Consider the following 18625-nt stretch of genomic DNA (forward strand, 5'->3'; position numbering starts at 1 on the left):
GCCACAATACATGTTAATCTATAATGTAATGTGCAACATTTAATGCTCAATTTCACCATATATTATCTGCCAACATTACACCAAAAGCATGATTACTATTAAGTGTAGCACTTACAAAAACATAACAGAAACTTCAATATACAATAAGTATCAAATATAATTGCACATAATTATTTAAATGATTTTTTATTTGTTACACAAAATCAAATATTTTCTATATACATGAAAAATATTAACAACACAATTTAAATGAAAGATGTTGAAAATATAACATATATTACTTGAATATATAACATACATTTCTCAAGAGAAACAATTTTGTGGGTCTATGAAAACTCGTTGAAACCAATATAGATTGAATCTCTTTGGAGTGCTGAAATTGATATAAAACATAATTTTAATTGAAACGCATAAAGTCTGTACAGTATGGAACACTTCACTTAATCTCGAGTGCATTTTGAGAGAAGTGTGACGTCATCAAATTTCCATTTTTGCATGTGAATGTTTTTTATACCATACCTTGGTAAGCATGATGAAAAACCAGCACAACCAAAATTTGGTGGGAATCGGTCCATGGGGCCCCCAAAAAAATGACCTCATGAATAAATAATTAGCCCCACTGAAGTCGATGTATTTATGAGGTCAGATCTAAGGCCCCCATGGACAGATTCCCACAAAATTTAGGTAGGATTTTTCATCATGCTCTACCAAAATATGGTATCAAAAACGCTGAAACGCAAAAAGAGTTTTGTGACATCACTTCGGTACTCTATCTATAGATATTCATTAACAAACTGGATAGTGAAGTTTATGTAAAAAAAGTCCCTTGGTGCACAGCATGTGCAACAAGAAATAAAAACCCTATCCAACCTAGACAGAAAGCCTGCAATAAACAATTTCATTTACCAAGTACAAAGCCCTGTTTACATATATCCCCTACCCCCCCCCCCCATACCAATCATCCCAGCAATTACTATAAATAGAAGCGATGAACAATTGCTACATTTTAGAACTATGGATGAACAATATCTACACTAAAATTGCATATACCCCTACTAAAGCAACTATGATTTGAGCCAGCATATACCTTACGATAAATGTATCTCCTAAATTGATGGCAGAAGAAACAAAAATATGAATGTTGACATACAGCATATTTCTACAGTCATGTAATATATCACCCTACCGTTTGCTCCACCTCCTTCCCAATAAACCACTGCACGGTGAAAATAAAACATGGTTAGCACTTCAAAGACGGCCTGTAACATAGGCCTGACAGTTGGGAGCTGACTGCAGTGGACAGAACAAAGTTGCTTTCAGCGGTCCACGAAGGCCAATTCATATGAGGCAGACAGAATCACTGCAGTTGGGTAGAAGCAGTGCCATCAAGTCCCCGACAGCTACTACCATCCAATCCAAACTGTGTCAGAACCTTCCGGGCATGGATTGGTCTGACAAGCCAACTGGGCAATGCTCACCCTTAGAGCTCAACCCACCCATCTACACCCAGGTTGACTAGCTGGTCCTCTTTGATCTCAATGGATGAAGGTCTAGTGGAAAATAATCTTAATACCTGCACATGTAAATTTATGCCTACAGTGAACTTTCTTGCAATTTAGGGTGATAATTCAGGCAAGCAAAGTTACAGGTTAATACACTTGCCATATGAAAAAACTTCACTGAGAGTAAATAATACAAAAATAAGGTTTACCTTGATATATCATCCATAAATATAAGCTTCCAGTATATACCTTTCAGCACATGAATATCATGAAACCTTTTACCAATAGGTTTGTTTTCTCAATATTTCACGGCCAATATAGTGGCTTCGATGTAAATTTTGCTCTTTCAATTTTTATTTTTTATTTCAATTTCACTTGATGCTAAGATAACAGCATAGATATGCAATCTATCTAGACAGTGTATAATAAAATTGCTTTCTCTTGAATATATAATTTGGCAGTTTAAATGTGAGATCCATCACATTTTATTAATTAGAAAAAAAATATCATCAGTGACAATGCAAGCAAATGAAATTCCTACTTAATGCCATGTGTGAGTTGTAATAAGAAAAATTTCATTCACCTACGATGTGTAAAAGCTGAGCAACAGTTTTCACAATGTTCAGACGCAGTGAGACATCGCCCAAACCATTCTAGTAAACATGAATTATACACTTCAAGTCTTCAAAAAAGTCTGAAGTTATGCAGACTAACTCATGACATCATAATGACCCTCATTTTGACGGTGTCTAAATCATTGGTCTTTCATTGTTACAGTAGTCATTTTAAATAATGTCACAATATCTGGCCGACTCAACACAGAAAATTATTCTGCCATAATTTGCCTACAGATGAAACATTTGAGGGTACCTCATTTCCAACTGATTTTGTACACATAAATTCTGCTAAGCTTTGTTGTGCTAAGTCTGAACAAGCCTTTATTGACAAAAAAGATGATGGTTTTATACTAAAAAGATGAACATTACAAAAATGAGCAGTGACATTTGGTTACAGATATTCCAGTTTCAATATGTAAGCATAGCAATCGCATGCATTTGCTAATTAAATAACATAAATACAACACTTTGAGACGATTGCCTTTTATATTGCAACAGTTTATTTGACAGGATCACGACTGTTTTGGTTCTGAGCTTTTGCTCTTCATTGACCACATAGGATCCAGGCCACTGAAGGGATCATCAGGATCAGACTTGTCAATGCTGTCCTTGAGCCCTCCCTTCCCTTCCAAGAAATCAGCCTTGGACACCTTCTGTTTGGTCTGACCTTTCTCCTTCATGGAGAAGTTCTGAGGGGTAAGATCGGCCAAGATGGACGGAAGCGACGAACTTGGTCCTTCCATTGATCCGGATCCTTCCGAAATGTTGTCCCCTGTGTCCTGTTTGGTGCTGGATTCAACAACATCCGGTGCTACAAAGTTCTGCAGCGTTTGGGAGAAGACCTCAAGGTTATTGGCCTGAAGCTGGTCAAGGGATTTTGGCTTGTGGCCAGAATGGGCCGGAGAGGACGTGAAGGAACTGATCCCTGATGGAGTACTGCTGCCCGTGTTACTGAGCAAGCCTTGGGTGGAGTTACTAGAAGGATCCTGGAGGCTGTCTCCTGTAATCTGGTCTGGGATACCCTGGAATACTATGTCTCCATCCACCTTGTCCCTTGTCTCCTGCTGGTCATTACCATCTTGTTCATTGGACCTTGCAGGTGCTGCATTCTCTACTTCAACACCCTCAGTTGGGACAACCTCTTCCTGTACTGTTTCAGCAGCGGGAGGCTGGTTGGGCTTGACACTAAACTTGGAGATGCGAGAGATGAGGGTGTCTACATTGTCTGTTCCCATGATAACATCAAAAGAGTTGAGCCTCGAGGGTGCAAGTTTGGCGTCAAGGGGAGAGGCAGCTGCTACACTCTTTGTAGCTACTCCACCTAAACAGAATAAAAAGAGTGTTCTTCAAAAGGTCAGTAGAAAACACACAGTACCATCACTGAATTGAAGGTTTGAGCTATCAGTAATTAACTAAACCTTTGCATATTGATTTTTTTTCTTCATAATCATTGATATCAGTAATTACTTTATAGGTATTTCCAAATTTTATCTTGGCAATTCTTGTGCAAATGGAAGAGGGTCCCCAGCCTGTTCTCAACTAAGCCCCTCTTCTTCCCTAAATCTGCCAATACCTTCAGCTCTAAATACCTGTTTTTTCAGGAGAATGGTACAAATCCATTAACACCAAGTAATAAATACTGGAAAGGAATGCAGGGTATTTGGTGATGAAACATGAGAAAAAAATATAATTATTTCAATACTCACGTTTTGCCAGAGCATGATGAGCATAACACAGAATGGCATCATAGCTAAACTTGAGTTGTTCCTGTGAATGAAAATAATACAGATCAATGAGAATTATGTACATGTATGAACACATTGATTAGATAAAATGTGAATGCTTGCTTCTGCAGAAGTAAGCTATAAAGCTCAACGATCATCTTGTCCAATAAAAAGAACTTTATGAATTTAAGCTCATAAAGGAACAATGGGTCTTAATATATGATTTCTGTATTATAAAAAATCTCATTTTTATGGGAAAAAAATACTTCACAATAATCTTGAATTCACAAATGCATCAATCCAAAAATTGACATTCTGTATTCAAACAAGTGATTCAAATGGGAATAATGGTTCTTTTTGGGTCATAACCAAAATATTTCTTCTGACAATGGCTTTTTACTAATTCCACTTTTCAAATCACCAATACCTGATAAAGCAATGCACACACTTCTACATTGGCAAGTGCACTGACCCTTAATCCAAAATTACTATTCTGTTATGTTAAAACCAATCATGTAGACTAAAAATACTGGACTTTTTCCCATTTCTCATTTTATTTTAGAAATAATGATAGAATATGGCCAGTACGTTACCTTCTCTGTCACCATCCATTTCCTCTGTAGTCGTAGCTTCTTGACTATCTGGGGTATATCAGTGATCCCGTGGCCTTCGTTGATTTCCCGAGCAGCAGTGTAGACTAAACAGAAGACACCAGTTCTGTCAATACCAGCACTGTTGTGACAAGCAACATGGCACATCAATTCTTAAAGTGAATATTAACAATTCTAAAGTGTAATTCATAGAGCATCAAAACCGGTGTGTTGGCTCAGTTGGTAGAGCATCCGTCTCACAACCAGGAGGTCAGAGTTCAAACCTCGGCCGCGTCAGACCAAAAGACGTTAAAAGATGGGAGTTGCTGCTACCCTGTTTGGCATTCAACATTTAACGGTTAGAGCCTCGTTGATCTGGCGCTGCACAGTGGCTGCCAGGCCCACGATCAATTGAGCAAAATGAACTTTCTGAATATTTCTATTCTCAGATTTCTATTCTGAACAACAAAACATGGATTTTCATGGATTTCATAGAAAAAGAGGGTACAGATATGCAATACAGGCAAGTCACATCTAAGTCACACCCGCATTGGCTCCACAGAAGTTTACAGAAGTTTGTTCAATTTAGAGAAGAACACATTTGTATAATATGGTTTGAAGAATTTTTGATGGGGGTGATTATTCTACCTACAGGGGTCAACTTAGGCATGTTTAACTGTGCATAAACAAACAGTGAAAAGGGAAGACAAACGGACATAAAATTAGGTCTTACAAACATGTGAGATGAGTAGAGGTCAATTAAAACAAAAGAAAACAAATTAATATGATAATCTCCTATATTATCCATCAATATGTAACAAAAGGAATTTTCTTCCTATGAGCAGAGATGCCTCTGGTCATGAAACATTTATTAGTCTTGTGATTCAGAACTTAATTCCATCCCTCCCTTATCAGCCAACAAACACTCCACTTTATGACAAATCACTGTCATTTGCAAACAAATAAGACCATTATTCAAAAATTCAATTAACTACAAATAAAAACTTGCGTTTCAACTCTTTTCTCCACTCTCTTGTTTCTTTTGACCAAATAACCTTCATTCCCAATCCCATCAAGATTTCGCAGACATCCAAACATTTCTCTTTCCCTCTTCTTTCTATCCTATCCAACACATGTCATAATAATAAAAGTCCAATATCTCACTGTATAATACGACCAAACTATCCTAGACTATAGTGTACTGTAAAAGTGGAAATTTTCGCGGATTTCGCGGCAAGATCGGCGAGCGCGAATTTAAAAACACGCAAATTTATGAGCATCTATATTAATGCAAGTTTTGAACCGCGGTTCATTTGCGTGTATCGTTTTGGCAAAGAGATTGCATAATTTGACCTATAGAGGGCGGCATTCAAGCAAGCAAGCTTGAGCTCCAAAATCATATGCATCACGAGAATTTGTTCCAAAGCAATGCGATAATTTTTTAATAGTCGCAAATCGGTATTTAAATTAGGATTTTGGTTGAAATATAGATTGCTTTTGCTGTTTGATTGGTGAGTGTTTAGATCTGTTTAGTTTTTAAGAAGACTTTGGGTCGATCGCCATGTTTCCTGATTGATCCCATGCACTTTGAATAGCCGTAATCCCCGGTCCTTACCCGGTGCTCGGCCGTCCATACCAGGCCAGCAGCGCCTCCGTTTTTGCCTTCCCCGATGTCCGCCCAGCAAAGAAAAGTTGCGCTAAATGTCACAAAAGCTCATGATTGAATCAAAACAATGCTGAATTATGCCACTTTAGAGCTAGAGTTATGATCAGAAAATACAATTTCGTTGCTGAAATGTTAATTAAAACCATTCACAGATGGGCAAGATTCGCAAGAAGGAAGTGACTTTGTGATTATGGAGTGTGCAGCGCGAATTCAAGAACCCGCGAATATGTTTTGAAGTCGTCAAGCGCGAAAAATTAATCCCGCGAAAATAACAGCGTTTACAGTATGTTGCTCACCTGCAATGAACCACAATGGGGATCTGTGTCTTGCGTTGTTGAGAATGGTAACTCTGGACTTCATCAATGAACTGCAGCAGTACTCCAGGGCTACTTGGAACTCCACTAGAAAATGACACAGAAGAATCACTTACAAGCACATACCTAAGACTAACTTACTGAATTTCAGAATCCTTTCACTTCTTACCCTCCCATTTCTGTGCAGACATAGGGATAAGGGAGTTACAATTACAAGGGAAAAGACCCCCAGAGTGAAATTCATTCAAAAGGATGTTGTCAAAAGTCCTTCTGATTGTTAGTAAGGCAACTTTCAATATGATGCATCAACATAATGAAACTAGAGTATTAAATCAAGATTAGTACCCCATTTATTTCTTAGATAGAACTTACACACCCCAAAAGAAATTGGAATTACTACAGATGGAGTCATGAGATCATGAGTTCCATTTGCATACAAAAAGAAAAGGTGGAGAGGAGACACCATCTTCGCAGTCATTGTAATGCAAAGATATATATATATTTTTACAAAAATATTATGAACATTTTGCGCAATGAGATTTGAAACAACTTACAACTCAGGCCAGGCAGTGAACTGTAGGTGTGTGATGGTTCTCATCTGTCTAGTGGGTAGATGGGTTAGATGGATAATCCTCTCTACATGGTAGTCTGTTGTTCGCTTTGATTGTAAGCTGATAGAGATGTCACCAAATTTCTGGGCAGGACCTTTATCCTCTGGCCAATAGCCGATGAAGCTTGTTGAACCCTGTGGTGAATAGAATAAATGCATTTTATAGTTTGGCATATTATGGTGAGCTTACAAACACGACAGTCCAGAAAGGTTGTTTGATATTTATGGTTTGACAAAGAATTATTTTGCTCTAATACTTATTTAAAAAATTACGCTCATTTCGTCATCATAATTGTCATCATCACACCCATCATTCTCATTATCATCAGCATCCTCAACACTATCATCATCATCATCATCATCATCACTATCATCATCATTATATTTGCATTAAACCCCCTTTATCAGTAAACAATTCATGAGCACAAATTTAAGTTAAATCTTCAGTCTTTTTTCCCTCAATATTCCTACAACTTAAACAAAAGCTACATGTAATTTCCCCTTTTCCTAATCACTCACCTTTCCTGTAGTTGGTTTTGAGAGCAGCATGACAATGAGTGAAGCCTGCTGCTCATACACCATCAACCAGAAATCACTCAGGGATGGTTGAAGAGGGGCTTGGGTTGCTATGAAACAAGGACTGGTTGCAACAACATCTTTGACAAAACTAGCATTGATGTAGTCATCCCTGGTGCCTCGAAGACACACCCTGTTATGGTCATCTGGTATCAACAGTATGAAATACCATTTACAATTTCATTCACAATAAACTTTTGAACAATCCATAAATAAACGTTACAAAAGTATGACAGTATACTACTTTATTTCATCAGCAGTAGGATTATCATCCTTGAAAACTAATTTGACGTGTACAATACTAAAATAGAAAACATTATCATGCTAAAAAACTAATTCTTTATTACATCATTTTGCTGCCAATAGCAAGAGGAAAGATATTTATTTTAAACAAGTGGAACGCCTCTGGCAGTCTCGCCTGCATTACGCAATTTAATATAGCAGCAGTGCTAACTTTGAAAACTACTATAAAATAATCATTCACAAAAACATAATTCATATAATGACATAATACCACGTTCATTGACCATAAATGACATTTGAACGGAGACTTAAGACTGTCAACTACACCCATGTCCACATTTCATTCACTCTATCCATAAACTTTCAAAGTTATGATGGCACTTCAACAATTACCCCAACATGGCCTAAGTTTATTGACCTTAACTGACCTTTGACTTGGTTTTGTGACCTGAAACTCACAGGGGATGCTCAGTGATGCTTGATTACTCTTATATCCCAAGTTTTATGAACTAGATCCATAAACTTTCACAGTTAGGATGGTAATTCAACAAATACCCCCAACACGGCCAAAGTTCATTGACCTTTAATGACCTTTGACCATGGTCATGTGACCTGAAACTCGCACAGGATGTTCAGTGATACTTGATTACTCTTATGTCCAAGTTTTATGAACTAGATCCATAAACTTTCAGAGCCAAGATTATGTTTACAGAAATGTTTTCATTATGACTATTAACAATAAACATCTCTTTCTTTCCTGTATTTTTTATAAGCTATTAAATTCTAGACAAGGCCGCAATATATCGTCAAGCAGGCCATGTTCTAAGAAGATCCAAGGCTATAAAAAACAAGAGTTTCTTACAAGGCATGATGTCTGGATGTCTGTTCTTTACAGAGTAACAACGAGCGATGGCAATGGAAAACTGACGTGTCTCTCGGTCCTGATAATCAGTCAGATCCTATTATGATAACAATAGCAGAGATAATAAAACATTTAGGTGTGAGGAACGCACATGGGCGGAATTCCCAGGGGGACAGGGGGGACGCGTCCCCCCTACTCAAAATAGTAGGGGGGACAATACTTCATTCAAAATCGAAATAAAACATGTATTTTGGTCGAAATGACCTTACATTTGGGGTGATACCCTCTGTTTTTTGTTTTTTTTGCTTGTCAATTTTTCCAGCCCCTTGTCCCCCTACCTTTTGGGAGAGATTTCTGCCCCTGGGAATACACACACAGCAGCAACACCAATAAGGGAAACGATTAATGCAAATAAAACAAATGACAATCTGTTAATAGTACTTCTGTCAGACACCTTTTCAGTATTTGGTCAGGAAATGACATATGTAAAAATAAGTATAGTAGGTTTCACAGAACACCATGTATCTTTCTTGGGCAAATGTTGGCCCTGAAAAGGACCATCAAAATAAAAACTCCATTTGCCCAAGAAAGATACATGGTGTTCCATGAAACCTCCTACACTATTCTTCTTTGCCATGGAAACCTTCAGTTACATGTAAAAATTACTTTTGCGATGTTCATACAAAATTATTCATGTACAGAATGGGGATTGGTGAAAAGCAAAAAGATGATTTGGAGAAAACCTATTGGTTATATAATAAAAAAATCACCTGAATACAATGATGCTACAAAACTGAAATATTAAACACGATGAAGGACTGATTTTGTACCCCACCTACTGTTCATATTTTAAGAAAAAAAATAAATGCCCAATATGCAGAGAATTGGTTTCTTTTTGGGTAATCTGAGAGGTTTCTATAAAATAGTATACAGTTATGAAGATGGATAAAATAGTCAACTATAAATGTGTTTCTAACCTTCCACAATCTTTCAATGACAGTAGGTCCACTGAGCATCTTGCGATTCAATCCCTCTACATATTTATCCAGTCTTTCCACCTCCTCCACAAACTTCTCCAGAGATTCCTTATCAGCATATGGATTCTTATCACCGGGCATCTTGGCTAACACTGGTTGCTGTGTTGTAGAGTCTGGGGTCTTTGTCACTCCTTGTGGTAGTGGTTGTCTGAGGTTGCTCACTGAAGATGGTGTAGAGGTGATGACTGGAGGGCTTGAAAGAGCAGGCTGAAGCTTCAATTCTGCCAGTATATCCATGGTGGATGAAGGACCTGTAGTTCGACTTGCACTGGGGGTTGAAGTGGGCAGTGGTTGACTTTGTGGAGTGCTTTGTGGCTGCACTTCAATGCTGGCAAGAACAGAGACATTTGAATTTGGATCTGTGGCAGGTTGTGTAGCTTCTGATTGCACCTCTGCGGTTGATGCAACACTTTGTGGTGCAAGCACATCCTTAAGAGGTTGATTTTGCCTGTCCGGGCTTGTTGATAGAAGATCAGTTGCAGGCTTTGCACCGGCTTTCATGGGCTGTAACACTGGCTGGGGTAGTCTTTGCTGTTCAAAGCTTTGTTGTTGGGTTATCTGCTGCACTGAACTCATTGGTTGCAACAGTTGCTGCAACTGCTGAGGATTTTGCTGGAGTGGTGGTCTGATGTTGGTCTGAGACACAATATTAGAGTTGTGTGCTGGTGGTCTAGGTTGCTGCATTGGCTGCAGACTTTGTTGTTGTTGAGGAATTGGTTGCTGCTGATAATTTTTTTGCTGGCTCTGAAGTTGCTGAGGATACTGTGGCTGTTGTTGATTAGACAGATGTTGCTGCTGCTGTGGAAAATATTGCTGCTGGTTGGGATGGTGATGCTGCTGTGTAGGTGGTTGCTGCTGCTGTGTAGGTGGTTGCTGTTGGTGTGTTGGAGGATGTTGTTGATGTGGTGCAGGTTTTTGTTGCTGTTGCTGCGCAGGATACTGCTGCTGCTGTTGTTGTTGAGGATATTGCTGCTGCATTTGTGGACGATGTTGGTTCTGTTGCGGTTGCTGCATTTTCATTTGTTGATTGAACTGCTGGTGATGAGGCTGGTGCGGCATTTGTTGATTCTGCTGATTCAAGGCAGGTCTAACAGGAACCTGGTGTGGTATGGAACTAGCTACCTGTTGTCCACTTACATTGTTTGCAATATGCGGCGTACCACCCTGTGGACCAGAAGGCACATGTTTGCTGGGAGAAGACTGATAAGGTGTGCCACCTGATGGTTGCTGATACCCTTGAGGCTGCTGTGCTGGTTGATTTCCAGGCTGTTGTCCTGGTTGGTTTAAATGTTGTCCTTGTTGGTTTTGAGGTTGTTGTCCTGGTTGGTTTATCTGTTGCTGTTGACCCTGATTATAGCCTTGGTGGTAGACTTGTTGGTGTGGCACCTGAACATTTGCAGCGCTCTGCTGAGATATTGGAACTTGACTGGGATGTTGTTGGGGAACAAATCCTTGCTGAGGATGTTGGTTACTTGCTGAGAACTTCTGTTGATGAGTTGTTGGAACTTGATGTACAGGGTTTACTTGTGGTTCTTGTGGAACAATGCCTTGTTGTGGAACAATACCTTTTTGTGGTTGCTGCTGTTGTAGTGCTATTTGCTGCCCTTGTTGATGAGAAGCAGCAGATTGTGGATGATACTGCTGAGTAGGCTGGACGTTGTTCCCTGTTTGAGAATAGGTCTGTGGTGTGTTGAATTGCTGAGGCTGGGATGCCTGGGATTGGAATTTTGGTTGCTGAGGAAACTGCTGTTGATGAGGTCTAATCACTTGAGAGTTCCCTTGCTGTTGTGGAATTAGACCAGTTCCTGATGATGGTGGTATCATTTGAGTGTCTGGGACTACTGACCTTGCCCCAGAATTGGGTAGTTGCTGACTATAATGCTGCTGCTGTTGCTGCTGCAAATGTGCTCCTTGTTGACCATGTTGTAATGTTGGCTGATGCTGTGGCATACCAACCTGAGATGGCATTTGAATGTTACTGATTTTTTGGTTGTTGATCATAGATGCTCCTGGTTGAAGAGCTCTATTTTGGACAGGTTGTCCCCCCTGAGAAGGCGGGATATTTCCTGGTGTGATTTGTTGCTGTTGTTGGTTCGGTATCTGATTGGGGGCAGAATTTACAGGCATGTGGCTGGGAGTGGTGTTGGTTGCACTTGGCAAATGAGCTGAAGAGTAAGACGAAGGAGGGGTCCCCTGTGGTGGTACTCCCGGCTGTGTAGGAGCTGATGACATCCCCATACTTGCAGCCTTGGCTCTTGCATGCTGTTCGGAGCCATATGCAGGAGGCTGCACAGGAGGTTGAAAAGACTGAGGCACAACTGCTTGCTGTTGGGAATGGGAAGGAGCAGATGATGGAATTTGTTGTCCTGAACTCACAACCTGGTGTGCAGGAAAATGAGCTGGTTGGTGCGGACTCTGGGCTAGCTGAGGTACTTGCTGGACACCAGGGGGCATCATAACTTGGTTAGGTCCAACTTGCTGTTGGCTGTAATTCTGACTTTGCACAGGAAAATTTGGATGAACAGCACCGGGCTGATGAGCAACAGGCATCTGTGATTGCTGATTAGTTTGACCAGGTTGGACTTGCACACCTCCAGGACCTTGTTGGGGAACATGAATAGGACTTTGCCTTGAGCTACTTGAAAAACTATCCTCTCTGGTCATAGATGTTGCTGGGTGCTGTGGTACCCTACTTTGGTGAACAGGAGATGCATGAGGGCTCTGTGAGATGTTCTGAGATGGCATTCGAACCCCTTGAGGCAAATTCTGGGATGGTGGAGGAAAACCTGACTGAGGATGTCCTGTGGGAACAGGTTGCCCAACATTTGATGGTGGCACTGCTGCCACTGGTCGTGCCCCCTGACCACCCGGACTGCCATACTGCTGTTGTACAGGTACCCGTGGCTGAGCCATGCTGACCTGGGGTGGTACAACTGCAACACTGGCTGGTAGTGGTTGAGCACCAGGTTTTCCAGCTGATGAAACTCCAGGTACCATAGCTTGAGAGTAAGGTACCTGACTAGGTCCTTGCATGGACACTGCTGGTGAAGCAGAAGCAGGCATTCCTGGAAACACATGAGGCTGGCTCGGTGGAGGTTGTGATGCAGACGGTTTGGCTGTCCTTCCTGATTTGGGCTTCCAGTAATCTGAAAGTTTAGGTCCTTGTGGTGCAGAAGAAACAGGCGCTGGTTCTGTGGGGCCTAGAGGTCCAGCTATTACCAATCCATTTGGACCAATCTGTAAACCTTCCATACTTAGCCCTGGGTAACCAGCTACAGATGGGGTTGGTTTAGGGGCAGCTGGTCTTTGAGGTGCTGTAGGTAAAAAAGGGAAATAAGTATTGTTAAATTCTTCTTCATAAATTCTAAACTAAAGATTGGCATCAAAATATTGAAAAAGATCTTGTGCCATCAACATTGACATAAAATTCAAAATATCTTCCTTCACATCAAAACAATGATTTCTGTGTAAAATTGTGTAATTTTCAACATTCAGAGATGTAACCAGAAATCAATTCCAACTAAAAAAAACATATCTCACATTCCACTATATATGATTGTGCTTATATAAATGGAGTACTGTGAACAATAATATCCTATGATAAACAGAAAATACATCTTGATGAAAAAAAATATGGTGTAATATTTGATTGAAAAAATTTGTTTGATTTGTTTAAATTTGAATTCTTAACAGATCAAACTCAATGGTCCAAATTTACAGTAACGATTAACTAGTATCAGTTTATTAAAGGCCTATGAGCAAAACACCCTGTTAAATTATTCAATGATGTTTGTTGGTAATCTTTAATTTTCAAACTTCTGTTGTGAATACTAGACAGTAGTATATTTTCACTAAGGGACATAAAAACCATGCAGAGGTGAAAGAGAGCTACTTCCAAATGGAGTGTAAAAGCTTGTTAGACAGTCAAAACAGAATCTTTACATCGTAAAAGTGCTACGATTGACTGTGGCTTACACAGAACAGCTTGTGCAACCTGGATCTTCATTGAAAAAGACTTGGACAATGCCTGTTGCAGATTAGACTTCTAACTAAAACTAAATGTTACCTTCTCCATTTTGGGCACAAATCTATGTCTGCATTGAGATTGTGAGAACAGCTTTAATAGTATAACCATGTTGACATGATGTTGACATCTTTAAGGGGAGACTTACGATATTTCTTTTTTATCTTCTCCTGTCTCTCTGCATGGTTTGCTTTCACAACTCCTTTGGTCTTGTTGAGAAGTTTGGTCACAGTCCCTTCCAGTTTCTTATAGAAGCCAATGCCCTTGTTTGATTTCTCAATTAGATCATCGTATACAGTGTAAGAGCTGATGAGTTCTCCAATCTTCTCCTCACGCCTGGGGGTAGATAAAATTATCATGAATTATATTATTACAATAGTATCACACTAGAGCCCTGTTGCATAAGAGTTACTATTATTGTCACATTCGTATCCTATTGTTCCTTTCCTGAAATGCAATATTGCAATATTCATTGCTACCATTCGATGGCAAATTTCCTATAATAGCAACATGAATGCCAAAGGGCCCAGGGCTACAAACAGTTCCTACGCTATGACAGAAGTGATCCATTGCAAAGCTTGCAATGGTGACCAGTGCAGATGGTAAAATATCAGTATGGATTTGAATTTTAGTCTTATCGTAATCATCATCACCCATCATCACATCATAAATAGTAAGAATTCTTGTTTTGTATTCCAGTGGCTCTATGTACTTTTTCTGGCCATGTAAATCCTACATACAACATTATCCCTTAAAGCATTTGTTCTCACTTGCATTTTTTTTCCTACCCATTGCTCTTTGTATATTTGTTTGTTGGCCTTATCAACCTTCATGCTCACATGGAGATGACACTGCTTTTATGATATTTCCTTTAAAATCACAAATCTCCCACTGGACAAGAGTGAAGGGATCATCTCTTACTTTGAAGCAATACCAGTTACCATCTTGCGTCTTTCAGCATAGGCAGCATTGGCTTCAGTCATTGCCTTGAGGATGTTGTCTTGGGCAGATAGATTCTGTTCAAGGTAGGTGATCAGGGTCTCGTGTTTCTTCAATTCATTCTGGAAAAACTCCTACAAGAGCATGCAAAGGAAATTAGAAACTTTGGTCTTTTGAAGAATTAATACAGCTTTCAAGGTCACATAATCATAATAATCTGTTTTTCTACTACTCAAAATATCACGGCTTAGTATCTAAGCACTTTACAAATATATTATAAACCTAGTCCTACATTTTCGCTTTCCCAGACAAGATGTATGCACGTTATCCACTCCTCCAAAACTTTTCAGGAGCTGGATTCCAAGCTCAAATTTCTAAGTATAATAAACTGGCTTTCGCATCATACTGGTTACCCAATTAACACATAGGTGGATAGTGGATGAGTGTAGGTTAATGTCTCGCAGATTAATTCGTGCAGAGGTGGACTCATAACCCTATGATTACAAGGCACGAGTCAGAAACACTACAGAACATAAAGATAAGAAAGGCTGTGAGTTAAGAATACCTGCATGCTTCCTTTGGTCCTTGTTACAATGCCTCCTGTTACATCATCATCTCGTATGTTATCTCTAAGCTGCTGTTCTAAGGTCTGCCTCTGAGTCTTCATCTCGTCTACCTTAGCGACAAGTTTCTGCATCTTTTTCTCTGCCTCATCATCCTCCTCATCTATCAAAAATAGCAATATGAAGTACACTGATCAAACATTGTCCTATGCAACCTTCAAACGTGTGATACCAACAGATCAATGTCTTTCTGATATGCATAGATGAGTTGAACTTGATCAAAAGGTTCTTAAATTATCTTATGGTGGAAAAAATGGGAGAAAAACATGCTAATTGTCTCAATCACAATGCCTCTGGCACAAACCTTTAGTTAGCATGCATGTAAATGATGATTTTTTTTCCCATTTGAATAGGAATTGGGTAGGACTCTCCTGCAATATTTTCTATCGTGCTTGTCTTCATGTTAAACTCAACTTTTATCAGTGTATATTCACACATTTAACTTTTTTTTCTTTTAAATATATTTTAGTTTTAATTTGTTTCTTTGGTTTTTTTTTCAATACTTTTTTTTTATGTAAGATCGATGTTTTACTTATACATTGAATCTTAATTGTATATACATGTAATGTGTTTTTATTATACACGGACGTTTTGAAGAACAGCCTTTGGCTGATGTACGTGTACCTTGTCAAAATAAAATAAATGAAATGAAATTACAGTGATGCACAATAATTAATTATCCTAGGATACCCTCTTGACGCCACTGAATGCATCATTATTGCTAAGTTCCAATACCATCCATCCTATTATCAAATGTTCCTCTGAATTTTTTTTTTCTGTATAATCCCTTGACATTACCACTTAACTGAATCATTTGTGTCATAGCGAAAACAAGGGAACAACTGTCCTGGGATATAATACACTTAATATAGCCAGTGTGTTTCTAGTGCTTTCCTACCCTACATGGGAAGGTTAGGTTGATCACTGTGTTCTTTATCACAAAATATGATTTTCCTTGTATATTTTGATGAATATATACTGTCCTTTGTTCTTGTAGTATCAGTAAAGCATTCAAAGTCACACTGCATGAGAAATACTATGTGAAGGCCTGGGCTATTGCATAGCTAGAGTGCTTACTTTATATTTAATTTTAAATAATAGTTTTCATGAAGGAAAGAGGATATTACAATAATTATACATGTATAGAGGATATAATAACATGAACCATTGCTAGTAACAGGGTCCTCTAGCCTCCCCCCCCCCCCAATCCAGATTCCCTTAACCAGCATTTTGATGAGCAAGACTTACTTCTTGCTTCCTTAGCAGACGGAAGGGTTGCCTGGAGGGTCTCTACAGGAGAAGCCAGGAGCTTGATGTTCTCCATGTGGGTTTGCATAGCCTTGTGGAGCTCCGCATTGGACTGGCTAGCTGTGGCATGGAGCTCCCTACATTTTGTCAGATCTTTCTTCATTTCTCCCAAAGACTTGGCACTCTTTGTCCCAAACTCCTTCTGTTAAAAGAGCAAGGTGTTTTGAAGGTATTGTGGTAATGAAATTAAAAAAAAAAATGTTTTGAAAGCATATTATTTGTTTGCATGTTTTAAGTAATTTATAATGCCAAATTCTATGTAAATCATATTGTAATGTCTAAACATTACATCTTCTTTATCTAATATGTGTATATCATATAATAGCATTTTGACCCTATAACATAAAGATATATACTGTAGACAATATTTAGAATCTATAGTAACTGTTGAACTTATTTTGTCATATGTTGATTTACGATCAATTATTTAATTGATTGTATTTTTTATGTTGCACAGCTCTGATACATGACATCTGTACAAAATGATAAGAAAATATTTGTACATATGAAAACAATTACTTGTAAAACAATTATTCGAGTATTTTAAAATACGAAAAGGACAGACTCAATCTGGAGATTACAACATGTTCCTCGTAATATTGAATATCTACTTCCTTTTCTTTCAAGTAATGTACTTAACCAATGCAAGGTCTATATCCTGGAATGCGATGCCATTATAATAATGAATACCGTATGTTAGAACTAAAAATCTATGTGTTGATATAAGCCAAGATATCTAAACAAGTTAGAATTAAAAGATAATCTGAATACAAAGAACCGTTATAAGTGAGCATGGCATCACATTACAAACAGGAAAAAATCTTCATAAAGTGGCAGTTTAAAAATAAGAAACAAAACACTCCCTCATAGGCTCACTGACAAAATGATCAAAATCACTTGAAGTTTTTTTTTAAAGGCTTAAAAGAAAAAGTTATGAAATCTCCAACCAAGAGCTTCAACTGTATTGAAAATGATACAAATTCAGAAAAATGGGGTTCATTACAATCAGGCATTTCCTGAATGTATCTATTTACCTGAAACTCTGCCTCTTGTTTTTCTTCCTCTTCAAGGAGTTGTTCAATTTCTTTCAATGACGAATCTACATCCATGACCACACCTGACAGCTCTGTGAAGAAAAAAAAAATCATAGACAATTGTAAGGCATTCTGTACCACTGTAAAATTCATTTGAAACTAGTAAAAGTAAACTCCTTGTATTGTTTGAATGAATGACTGGTTTGTTTTTATTAATAGTTGATCAGTATTGTTGGATTCAAAGGTACAATCTTCCCTCCCTCTTTTTCTTCTGAAAACTCATTTGGGATGGGCATGTGGAAAGTTTCAAAACCACTTCCCCAACCACCTCATAAAGAAACGGGAGTCCTGCAACCAAAAGTTTTCAATCTATTGGAAAATAGCAGCGGCCTAACAACATTAATGTTGCATGGGGCTTCAGTTAAAAAAAAGACCTGTTAATAATCAGAATTGTCTTTACACAATGGTGCTGAATGGCCCTGGTAAGAATTTTATAAAAAGTCTTGACATGAATTTCACTAAAAACTGTGATAAGCTATCAAAATTCTTGTCTCCAAATGGTTTTCAGTAAAAACATGCCTCATGAAATCCCTCGGTTCCCATCTAATAGTCAGAAATAGATAAAAAATAATTTTTTTGATATTTTACATATGCATTATTCCAATTAAATAATGAGTACCTTGCATGGAGGTGACTAGCGTCTTAATTGGCTCAGTCTTGACACTGAGGGCAGCACACACCTCCAGTAGGACCTGTGGAAGTACTTCCGGGTCACTCCCTGGCAGCTTCAGTTGTTCTAGCTGGACTGCAGACAAATATTGACTGGGAAAAAATGACACAAACATAAGCCAGTTGCGATAAACAGCCATAAAATTTACTTTTGGTAACATACAGAAAATATTAATTTTTTTAGCTTCAAACTGAAAGTAGATATCATGGTCTCAAGAATACAGGCC

The 18625-nt window shown here is 38.6% G+C and overlaps 1 protein-coding gene across 1 annotated transcript in view; it reads right to left on the reverse strand.

The window, feature by feature from the left end:
- Positions 1–401: 401 nt before the first annotated feature.
- Positions 402–18625, reverse strand: part of LOC129258829 (tyrosine-protein phosphatase non-receptor type 23-like) — a 41546-nt gene continuing 23322 nt past the window's right edge. Inside the window, exons 10-23 of the mRNA XM_054897070.2 lie at positions 18349–18491; positions 17670–17761; positions 16576–16777; positions 15270–15430; positions 14687–14838; positions 13914–14101; positions 9682–13055; positions 8705–8801; positions 7543–7745; positions 6968–7158; positions 6396–6500; positions 4437–4575; positions 3826–3886; positions 402–3440 (exon numbers count right to left, since the gene is read on the reverse strand). Of these exons, the coding sequence (XP_054753045.2) occupies positions 2632–3440; positions 3826–3886; positions 4437–4575; positions 6396–6500; positions 6968–7158; positions 7543–7745; positions 8705–8801; positions 9682–13055; positions 13914–14101; positions 14687–14838; positions 15270–15430; positions 16576–16777; positions 17670–17761; positions 18349–18491 (5917 nt within the window). The 3' untranslated portion in view covers positions 402–2631. The remainder of the gene's footprint in view (positions 3441–3825; positions 3887–4436; positions 4576–6395; positions 6501–6967; positions 7159–7542; positions 7746–8704; positions 8802–9681; positions 13056–13913; positions 14102–14686; positions 14839–15269; positions 15431–16575; positions 16778–17669; positions 17762–18348; positions 18492–18625) is intronic.

This window comes from Lytechinus pictus, chromosome 1 (assembly GCF_037042905.1).
Source record: "Lytechinus pictus isolate F3 Inbred chromosome 1, Lp3.0, whole genome shotgun sequence".
Taxonomy (NCBI): domain Eukaryota; kingdom Metazoa; phylum Echinodermata; class Echinoidea; order Temnopleuroida; family Toxopneustidae; genus Lytechinus; species Lytechinus pictus.